The 11601-nt window shown below is 40.6% G+C and overlaps 1 protein-coding gene across 1 annotated transcript; it reads left to right on the forward strand.

Moving 5' to 3' along the window:
• The first annotated feature begins 1504 nt into the window (after nucleotides 1-1504).
• Nucleotides 1505-10532, forward strand: ETAA1 (ETAA1 activator of ATR kinase). The gene is made up of 6 exons (XM_059828524.1): nucleotides 1505-1739; nucleotides 2712-2849; nucleotides 3121-3197; nucleotides 4790-4908; nucleotides 5229-7378; nucleotides 9309-10532. Exons 1-6 carry the CDS (start codon nucleotides 1505-1507, stop codon nucleotides 9422-9424), a joined length of 2835 nt encoding a protein of 944 aa, XP_059684507.1. The 3' UTR covers nucleotides 9425-10532.
• Nucleotides 10533-11601: the final 1069 nt, after the last annotated feature.

The raw sequence follows: 11601 nt of genomic DNA on the forward strand, positions 1-11601 counted from the left end.
GCGCCTATGGCATAAAGAGTCCAGGTAAGCCATTTCTGTACCCGCGTGATGCATTAAGCTTTTAATTACTATATTGCAAACCAGTGGTCAAAAATGTCATGCACACCTTCACCACACTTTGTACTGATGCACAGACCTACCCATGTTAGTATGCTTACAAGACAATAGCAATGTTCAGATGTCTATGATGGATTTTGGAGCCTAATTCTTGACCCATTTTTTCAGTCTTGTCTCCCAAATTATATTTGATAGGTTAAACAGATTGATTATTCAAATGTCAGTGTTTTCTGTGATTAACTGCAATACTTTAACCATGTATATAACACAGTTTCGCTGTTTAATACATAGTACTTAATTTTTTCCTTGTTAAGAAGTATTCTACTATTAATTACACTCATGAGAATGGAGAAGTGAAAAAACATATTGTTTGCCTGAGGCCTCGGGTGGAAAGAAAAGGTTTCACGGCTCAGGGAATCACTCTTTGGTGACTTTAAAACCTCTCATACTCCTGATCCTAGACTGAAATCCACTGCTCACGTCTTATAAATGAAGTGTGATCCCAAAGTACTCCGAATCGATTAAATGAAAACCAGGCAGGCAATCAATATACGAGTACTTCACTCCTTGACCCTATATGCTTGGTAGATATGTTTATACATTTATGTTTAGTGGCTCGGGGAGGAAATATCCGCCTTATGATGTAATACATACATGTGTTTGCATTTATATTATTTTAAATAATGATGTAGTATCACAGACCCTCAGAAACCTCATGTTATTTTCCTACCTACCAAATTTGGCTTCTGTAAGTCTCTCTTTGCCAGCCCCAATTCCCATGCTAGGCTGAAATGGTTCATGCCTGTCTGGATTTGTCTTCTCTTTAAGGACACTGACCGCACACCGCTCTTCTGGGTCCCGAGGACCTCAGCAGAGACCTGGACCGCCACGGGGCTGGTGGGACAGCAGCAGCCAGCGCAGGGTAGGAGCCACAGGTGAGTCGAGGGCGTGAGGCCGCCTCAGAGACGAAGCCACCTCAGAGACAAGGCGCCTCAGGGGAACACGAGGCGCCTCAGGGACACGAGGCCACCTCAGGCCAGCCCGATGGCCGGGGCCGGCCGGAGGACACGTCCAGCCCCTCTAGCGGCGGCGGACTTGGCTTTTCTTTTCACGCAACTCCTGAACTAAGCTTTTGAACGCGTAACTCGGAGGGCAGCCCGCCGAGAGAGAACCAGCCGCCCCAGCGCCAGGGCGGCCGGGTGGGCCAAGGAGCGAAGGCGCCTCACGGCAGGAGAGGGCGGGGCCAAGGGCGCGCGGCGCGAGCCGCGCGAGCTCCCAGCCCGCCGCAGTTCCCTGCCGCGTCCGTCGGCCCGCCCCCGCCGCGCGGGGCCAATGGTCGCTCGAGGCGGCACGGCGGCGGCCAATCGGCGGCGGCGCGGCGGGCTCCCCGGCAAAATGGCGGCGCCGGCGGCGGCGGGGTGGATGCGGCGCCGCCGCAGCGCGCGCCATGCCCGGTAGCCGGCGGAAGGGGTCCTGCCTCAGGCCCGCCGCCCTGAGGAGGCGGAGCGGCGGCGGCGGCGAGGAGCAGCCCAGCCGGCGGCTGCCGGCGGAGCCCCTCGCGGAGGAGGCGGCGGCGGCCGGCGGCGCGGAAGGCGGCGCGGGCCGAGGCCTGCCCGCGGGGGAGGCGCCGCGCGCGCCCCGGCCGTCGCCGTCGCGGGAGGCGGCGGTGCGCGGCGCTGCAGGTACGGCGGGAGCGGCCCCCCGGGGGCCCCGCGCAGGCCCCGCGCCCGCGGGGGCCCTGCGCTGCCCGCCACCCCTGGAGCCGCGGGGGGGGGGCGCGGCCTGCCTGTGAGGAGGGGCCCGGTGCGGTGTAATCCCCCGCTCTCCCCCCTCCTTGTGCGCTGGGAAGGGGCTCTCCTTGTCAAGGAGTGATGAAGAGCATCTTCCCGCTGCAGATACTTAGAAGTGACTGAGGACTCTAATCCACTCGAGAAGAGGATAAAGCCTGGCCGTGCTAAGCGCTGAAGTGCGGAGCATCTCCTAAGATGCTTCTCACATAGTAATTGCGTCTTTTAAAATTACTTCTGTAGGCTTCCACATGTGCAATGTCATTTGTAAAGGGCAGGGGTGACTAGTTGAGCTTCACATAGTGTGTTCAGTTCACTGACTGATCTGAGACAGCTGCAAGCTGGTTTTGAATAGCTATATTCCTGCTTTTAACAGTCCTAGGTGAAAAGGCCTGGTGGAGGAAGTATAGACAAAGGTAGGTTGTGACCCAAAACAGCTTGGGGGCCCATTAAAGTTGTGACCCAAATCAGAGCCTGGGTGAAAGACACCGAGCAAGCCAGAATATAAAATATTCTCCCATACAGGTATACATAGTTTTTCTCTTAACATAAGCTGAAGTCAGTATTCCCTCCAGTAGGAGGATTGACCATCCTCATCAGATGCTGAGCATATAGCTGTCGGTATAATGTAATGCTGTTATCTCTGTGGAGATGTAACTGACAAAGATCGAGCCATAGTCTGCGTTAAATGTGTAGTTCTGAACAATATTCCTGTTGTAAGTAAAGGAATGTTGTTAAGTGTGAACTTCATTTTTGTTCTTGAAGTTCCTAAAGCATCTTCTTTGTGCCTTGTCCTGTTGTATGTTCTAAGTTACTCCGGCCTTTTATTTGTTGTTTTTAATAAGGATCATCTTTCTGTTTACACAGAGTCATGTTCACATAAAACACCAAAGAGATCGTTGAGTAGGAAATCCCGAATACCTACTTTCAGCTCTCCTGTTAATGACACCGATCTACAGCAAGAAATATTTTGGGATCCTCATTCACCAATTGCACACAGACTAGGTAATATTAACAAAATCCAGACTTCAGGGAACCTATTTGAGGCATGCAGTGGGAGTGTACTAAAAGTTATCAAATTGATTTTAAAAAGGTCCCTTTCTGTTATGGTTAGGTTGTTTGGTTTTATTTTTATTAAAACCCCATAAATTCTTCAATATAGTGTTGAGTCAAGCTCTGATTTCAGCACATATATTTGAATTATTTGAGATACAGTGCACTTTATAAACTGAATTGTTTTGCAGTTTTTAAGAAGGTTTTTTGTTTGTTTTCGTAGGCAATGGAAAAACCAAACAGTCTACCAGTAGACGCGCAGTAGAAATTTCAGAAATTGTTAATCGTATTGCTCCTCAGGTAATTGTTCTTTCTAAAACAATGCTCTGCATATGCAGTAATCAGAGTAGTGCTAGAGCCTTAGAGAAGGCTCAGTTTTAGTTACTGTAGTCTGATGGTAGGAATAGGGTGTGTAGAAAACTGGTAAAATGTTTATAAAACTGGATTGAATTAAAATCATAAGCATAGCATTTGACTGGTTGCTCTTACGAGTCACAGATACTGAAAAACAGGACATTATTATGAAAGTGGACTTGCAGCAGCTGCATGTTAGAAAGTTTTACTTTCAGGATACAAGTTACTGCCCCTGGTCTTAGGAATACTGTTACATTTGTTTACCCTTAATCACTCATCTGTTAAAAGGTAAGAGTTTCTTCATGTACTGGATTTACTTGGCAGTTGTTTTTAAGCATTCTGAATGATCTTGAATGACTGCTGAAGTACAAGAACAAGACTCAGATAAGAGAAAGACTCCACAACAATATAAACATAGTAACATTGCTTCATTATTCTAAATAATTTGCCTTTTTACCCTAAGATCTACGCTTTTGGTTGTCTCTCTTGCTATGAACCTGATGCCCACAGCCTGGAAAGTGAAAACAAGAGTGTTTGCTTATTGTTTGCTTTTTTTTTTAGTGAAGAAGAGAAGATGTCATTCCTAAAACAGTTCCGTAGTATTTAGTTTGGAAAAGATGCCTGCTTATTTGACAGGGCCATTTAAAATGTATTCACTATTTGGCATATTTGTGAGAAATTATACTTAAGAATTGGAAAATCATTGATAAGGGATGCCACTTCCTTCCTTTCAAATGGTTACAGCCCTGTCATAAATGAAAATAATATCAGGATTTGCAACTATCTGCTGCTCATGTTCCTTTTTATAATAATAACAACAACAACAAAGAAAAGGAAAACCTACCCAAAACTACCCTGGTAGTTAGAAAAGTTCAAATTACTTTTGCTGGCTTACGTGCAGTAATTTCCCACATCCCGTGTCTCTGGCCCTCTAGACATTTTACCACTGCAGTATTGTATCTCTTAGATTTCAGAATTCAAATCCAAGCCTGAACTTTGAAGCTCTGAAACAACTTCATTTAGATTCTAAACTTCACTTACTTCTTTTTAAAGGCTCCGTGTATAAATGAGTTGTCATGGAAGAAGTCAGAATTTTTTCCTGGAAGCATATAGAATATAATTTCTTTCAAATTCTCTGATCTGTTAATGCTGCTTTAAGCGGCTAAAGACAGTGCATCTCCACTAGCTCCTTAGTAGTAGTATACTAAAGTAAACTAGATCACGCTTGTAAAGTGAATATTGCAGATTATGTGTAAACCTGAAATAAATAAGAGTATTAGATTTGAGCACCAAAGTAGAATTCAGTTATTTTAGTTGAAGTTCCTGTTTTAAATCGATATAATTAAAGTGATTCAACTATCAGTAGGCAATGTCGCCGTAATCTCACTCAGCTTGTATTGGTTTATCTCCTATCTGTGGCTTTCAACAGATGTGATCCAGTTTAATTGGTTTAGCAACTTTAACCAATGCAAGGTGTGTGTCTAGTCCAATCTTTATCTGAAATCAAATTACTAAGCATTGTAAATCTAATCATTCAGGATGAAAAAGCAGCCTGTAATGAAGGCTCCCTTTTAGGGACATGGATTGGTGAGGATGCTATTCCCTGTACACCTGGAGTAGTAAAAGTGCGAGCTAGGACGAAGTTAAGTTGTGCAAGGTAAGTTACAGTTCTGTCTTGCCCATCACAGCTGGGCTTTCATGAAAAAGGGTATGTGGTGTTCCTTTATGTACAGTGAACCATGTAACTGTACATTAGCATACAGAATGCTTCTAACTTTGAGCTTGTTATCTCTTCTTAATGGGGTGTTTCTTGGGAATTATCAAAAAGATTGCATGCTGACTGCACATTGAAAGCGGTGGGATTCAGTCATACAACCTAGAGAATGAACAGCTCAAAAGGCAGTGTTTATTGAGCTTGGCTAAACTCTCTGAGTAGATTTGACTTTCTTTTCTGTATTTATTTTTTTTTAAATCTAGAGATCTTAAAATAAAAAATCCTGAAGAGGAACTCATGAAATTGGCTAAGGAGTTTGATAAAAATCTAATAGAGCTAGATGCTGTTCAGGAACAAGAGAAGCTTGGTCATGACTTCATCCAGACCACCTCAGAGTCTTTAAATAATTCTAAAGATGAAGTAAATATGAAGAACCTGAAATCACTCCTTGGTGAAGTTTCTGAAACAGATCCTGCTCTGTCCCTGAAACCAGTTGGACAGAGCACTGGCATCGCTGCTGCAGAGCCCTGTCAGTCTAGCAGTCAAAAGTCTATAGACCTCGAGGCTGAAATAGCCCTTCATGCTCTTTTTGACTGCTCTACCCAGAAGTGTAGTGGACAGTTGAGCCAAGGACTATCGGGTATTTCTTTAAATAATAGTTTCCATGAAAATAAAAGCACCTTGGAAGAGGAACACCTTCCTGAGCAAATCAAAGACATGCAATGTCGTAATTCAGAGACATATCAAAAAGATACTCTGTGCGCACTAGGAAGCATGAACCAGACTTTTCCAAAACCCAATACTCACACGGTGAAAAAAAAAAATCCTAGTTCTTTGAAGACGCAATTGGTCATCTCCAGTAAGCTTGCTGGAGTAGTTAATGATGATTTTGATGACTGGGATACAGATTTTTTGGCAGATGATGACTCTTTTGTGATGCAAATAACCCAAAATCCTGAATTGATAAGTACTGAAGAAGCACCACCTACTCCTACGAATCCATCTGTGCATGGTTTCAATGATGCGACCAAAACAAAGGAAAGGAGTAGTTGCAATACAGTAACTTGTTTGGGGAGTGTACACAAATCTAACAGTTTGCAGTTTTCACCTTTGAAACATTGTAGTAAAACCACACAAAATGTTGCAAAATCTCTTTCTTTACAAAAGCCATATAATAAGACAGAAAACTCAAAGAAGGAGACCATAGCTTTTCATGGCAAATGTGACATTAAGGCAGATAAAATAACTTCTATTAGGAAAAGTGCCCAAACCAGTGATTTGAACTGTATTCCTGTTCCACCGCAATCTGAAACGAAGAACGGAAATGAAACTATTCAGCCTAAAAGTGACCCTTTTCCTCTTTTTCCATCAAGATCTAATCCTCACAGACAACGAACTGAAAAACCTGGGAATAACACACATGATATTTTCTGTCAATCATCCAGTGTTTCTACCAATACGAAACGTAATGATCTAACTAAAATGGTTAACCAAGCTAATACAGGTCACTTAAATCAAGTTGAAATACCAAAGAAATGTCCTCTGTCATTTGATGACTGGAATGAACCGAAATTCTCTGATGAAGTATTAGATATGTTTTGTGAATCCGATAGTCTTTGGGATGCAAACTGTGAGGATGATGAATTGTTGTATCAGGTGTGTGATGACGTAGAAAAGCAGACTCAGAGCCAGGATGTTAAACAAGGAAATGAAAGAGCTAAAACTATACAAGGAGCCAGTATTAATTCCAGATCAAATGCTGATAACAGCTTCCCAGCATCTAAACAAGGACTACCTGATCTCCTCTTGGCACAAAAAACAAATGCAAAACAGGATGCTTTCTCACTAAATGACTCCTGTAGGAATTCATCAAAGGTTACACATGGGCTGGCCACAACAGGTCACGGAGTGAACTGTAAAAACGTCTCAAGTCCTCTAACTGTGATCTCAGGTACTTCTATGGAGTGGAAATACACACTGTCTAAAAACTGTCCTCAAGCTGCTTCTGAAGATACTACAAAGACTGTTTCGGGAAAATGGCACAGGTCTAATTCTGCGCTAGTAAGAGAGACTGGTTCTGAAGTAAGTCCTGTTAATGCAGTAAACGATTTTAGTAGCAAAACATTAGACAGCCCAGATCTTTTGTGTAATACGGGAAAGATGCCAAATAACAGTTCTGGTAACAAAACATCACTTATGCCTTCAAAGTTTAAGTTCCGAAAGACTAACAATTCTCAGAGTGCTCTTCATGTAGGGTCTGAAAATCCAGGGAGTCATTCTGGCATTGGAATTACTCTGCAGGATTTGGAAGGAAACAAGAATCAGGTGAATGTGACTTTGCACAGCAAGCTTGACAATAAGAAACTACCTTTCAAGAGGCACCTTTCAGAGTCTTTTGCACTGCCTACAACAGGTATTTGTCTTTATTGTATCACTGTTAGACTGTTTTTGTTTGTTTTCTTGCTGTAATCAGAATGCCAGAGAAATTTATACTGTATTGCAACTTACAATAGGCTTCAAATATTCATCCATTCAGTTTAGGCGTTAGTAAATGTTGTAATGAGAATTCAGAGCTTATTTTCTCCAAAATAAAATTGTCTTGACATATGTCTTGAATTCCTGTAGTTAAGGACTTCTGTTTCCCATTTTCATTCCAGTTCTCTGAATACTTCACACCCTCTATCCATAGATGCTGAGAATCACTAGGATCAAGTATAGGCTGATGGCTGCACTCAGCATACCATATTCTTAAATCGTTACTTAAAAATACTATTTTGTTATGTAGTAAATGTTGTAGCGTGACTCCATGCTTTAATTTACAGTTCATTTTGAAAAACATTAAAAATTATTTATCTCAGCCATGATTTGTAAAACCCCATTTAATGGTGGGGCAGGGAAAGAAGGCAGCAGGTGATATGGAATGCCAATTTCTTTTTATTATTGTACACCTGGAAATTGGAACCTCAAATCATTTGACGCTTCTGAAACCTCAGCCTGTATTGTTGTTTGCTCTGTGGCTAAAATTGCCAGTGAAATATTCTTGTGTTATCGTCTAAACGCTAACATTTCCTCTCGTCTAGAAGCGAGGTCAGTCACTTTTCCATCATCAAGTAATATTCCACGCACTGGTGTTACTTGCTAGGGAAATGTAGAACCAGTCAAGTGCCAGTCAGTCTTGTTTCTACTTGATCTCATGGCTTGCTGAAGTTTTAATCAATATTAATTTTGATAAAACATGCTGTTAGAGTGTACTGTATCAACCTCAATTTTCAGGAAGCACTGTTACAAAAGCGACAAAAAAATTAATTCCTGCAAACTATCAGCCAGAGTTATTTGAAGAATCAGTATTTTATCTCTATTTTGTATTCAGCGAAGAAGCAGATAAATGGAAAGTAGCAATTTTGGATGTTAAAGGGGAAGGGAGGGGAGAGATAACTAGTTATTCTGTGGAATGTTCTAGAGAATAAAGGAATGAAAAAGAGTAGCATAAATTTTCTTTACAGATAAACAACAACTGTCCTCATCTTAAATTTTTGGTGAAAGGACATTGCTGTAACAAAAAGATGGTTGTTAAGTGATCCTTTTAAAAACTGATATGTAATTTTTTCATGGACACCTTTTTTTTTTTTAGAAGCAAAGAAACCCTTTGTTTTATTTATCCAGTTTGAAAGATTACTTATTAAAAATACATTAATTGGAAATTGGTGTATAAAACCGGTAAAATCCTTGACACGTTCAGAATGATGGGAGTGTTCCTGTTGGTTCCAGTGAGGTCAGGATTTTATTGTATGGGAATTTATAGTTTGGTAACACAACATATAAAATATTACGCTTAGCTATCATGTTCTTGTCTCCTTTGCCGATTTTTATTGCTACTTTTGACCTTTCTTCAACCCTTCTGGTTTTATTTGTGTGACACCTGTACTATACCTGACCCCTGTGTCTATACCATCTCCATGCCCATATCTCTGCCTAACTCACTAAACTGTAGAGCCCTTTTCACTCTGATAGCCTTAATTTTCTTAACCCATTGCCATCTCCTATGTTGACTCCTGATGTCACAAGGGTCACCTGAAGGGCAGCCAAGTAAAATTTCCTTGAAGCAAATGTCTGCATCCCAGTATTTTCACTGGGAGGTAGTAATCAGTAGCACTACAAAGGTCATGCATCTTAGCCCACTTCCTGCCTTGGGGACAGGATAGATGAGCCCTTTTTAACTTGGGGGCCTGGTATGTCAGAATAGTGTGCTCTTCCCATAGATCTTCAAACATTGAAAACAGAGAAGTTAAAACACATATTGAACAAACCTGAAGGCTCCTAATACATGTTTTTTTTACTTACAGTATCTGTGGTGGAACAAAAAAATAGAAAATGTTCTCAAGAAGAGATTGAAAGGAAAAAACAAGAAGCTCTTGCACGAAGAAAATCAAGAATGCAGGCATTATTTAAAGATGCTTGAATTTGGCTTTTGTTTTGCCCATGGAGTAAGTTTTTGAGAGGGAAATATTGTAATGCTGGAAGCCACTTTTTAAACTCTGTTCACAGCTACTGATGGCAAGCTTTTTCTATTTCTCAATTTAAAAAAATCTTGACCTGAACCATAACTAATACTCTGGTGGTATTTAGTCTTAATTAAAAACTACCAGTTGTAAACGCGTGGTCCCAAACTATCTTCAGCACAATGAAGATTGTATTGAGTTCACGTGCTGTTATGTGTTGAAATTGTATAGTCTGAAAATCATCAGAACATGAAAGCGTTTGTATACACACGTAAGTAGATGTCAAAAACAGACTATATGTGTTTTGGCTATATTTCTCTTATTACAAGTATTTTAATCTATAAGAAGACTCTCAAGTACACACAGACTAAGAAATACTAATGTTTGCTCTCAGGTAGAAGAAAGTTTTTAAGTTTTGGTTTAAAGAAAGTACAATCTAGAAAACACCCAACATTGGAAAACTAATGGAAATGAACAGGATTTGGAAAGCATGCTGTTTGTCTCCATTACCTTAGGTAAGAATTGTACATAGTGAAGGAAGAATTTAATATAAAAGTTTCATAAGGTGAAAAAGCATCCTGAAAAGGACATTTTATCTTTTTTTTAAATTCCCTTCATGAAGAGTTGGAAGTACCTTAGCTAACAAAATTGGACCACCTTTTTCTAAACATACGTTACCGAGCTGATTAGAAAAGGTAGCCTATGTCATTTTACCAAACCACGAGCAATATAAAATACACCAGGTGAAATATCAACAACTATGAATCAGTTTAGCCTTACGGGTTGTACATATTTTTCAAACTAAAGGCTGTTAAAACATTAAAATGCAATGTCATGTCAGCTTAACAGGGGCTGATAGAATTTTTGATGTGATAGATGGGTGCAGAGCTCAAACTGCAAAAACTGCCTGTGGGTAAGCTGCAAGATATTTTTCAACTGAGAAATGCTTACATGTAAACATGTGACACTATGAAAAGTGACTGTAATTTTTCTTTGTAAATAAATAACTTTGAAATGTACCAAAGGTTAGAGGAAGCTTTTGGTTTCTGTAGTATGTGCCATTTTTCTAGCTCCTAAAAATGTAAGTATTGTATATTTGTAAATCATCATTAAACTTTTTTACATTTTTCTAGTCTGTTCTGGAAAATACTATACTACAGAAACTAGTAAAAGGGAGTGAAATGGGAATTCTGTGTGGACTTTACCTGAACATTCTGCGCTCTCGTTAATTTACCCAGTTATTCCATGCCTCAATTTTCTACCTATAGTGGTGACAAAGTGCTCACTTTGATCCATCTAAAGTAGAGATCCTTGGTGGAGGAACTGGTTCTACACACAACCATGTGCGGTGGAGTCCTGAACACTCAACTGTACTGGTTTTCAAACTAGTGAATTGGCTTTTGTATTAACAACCATTCTTGGTGCTAGCTAGTTCATATGAAATCAAATCCCCAAGTCCACCAAAGACCGTGCTGGTGCCCAATAAACGTTACTTACAGTCTGTGGCTGCAGCTCCCTGTCCTTCTGCTAGCTCCAGACGTTGTGCAACATATGATGAGTTGGATCAGCTTACTGATCTGACTGAAAATTAACCCAGAAAAAATGTTTTCAGCTTTCCAAAGAACTTCATCATAATAATACATTTAACAGGTAATATAATAGGAAATAGCAAGACTCTTTGTTGTGTTGTCCAGCCTCTGCTGGCAGCGTTCAAACAGTTTATAAGACATAAGATGCGCATGTCCATATGACAAATAAATGTAAACCACAAATAATGACTGTTGCGAAAACTGTATTTATCCTGAGAATGTAGCTTGATCTGTGTATCTGAGGGATATGCTCGTCTTTGTGGTGTTCTAGGAAAACCTAAACTATCAGGTAACTTGCCAGATGCGCTATTAGCCAAGAAAGTGGCAATGAAAAAAGGTTTCTACTATCAGTATTAAATATGAGTTATAAAAGTAGCTTTTAAGGTACTCATACACAAGAATGTCAAATCTTACTGAGAAAGATAAAAGCTAGGCTTTCGCTAGGACAGTGTTCAGCTTATCATCCCTTCCCTCCCCAGGATATTTCTCTAGAAATAATTCTGTAAAGGAACCAGGATAATTTTTGTTTTCAAGGATAATATGGTTAA

Source organism: Gavia stellata, chromosome 23, assembly GCF_030936135.1.
Source record: "Gavia stellata isolate bGavSte3 chromosome 23, bGavSte3.hap2, whole genome shotgun sequence".
Taxonomy (NCBI): domain Eukaryota; kingdom Metazoa; phylum Chordata; class Aves; order Gaviiformes; family Gaviidae; genus Gavia; species Gavia stellata.

Bases quoted from the DNA above. Each gene is read 5' to 3' on its own strand.
- ETAA1 (XM_059828524.1), top strand. From the start codon at position 1,505: ATGCCCGGTAGCCGGCGGAAGGGGTCCTGCCTCAGGCCCGCCGCCCTG. The intron at 1,740-2,711 runs GTACGGCGGGAG...CTGTTTACACAG, and splicing joins GGCGGTGCGCGGCGCTGCAG to AGTCATGTTCACATAAAACA. The intron at 7,379-9,308 runs GTATTTGTCTTT...TTTTACTTACAG, and splicing joins TTTTGCACTGCCTACAACAG to TATCTGTGGTGGAACAAAAA.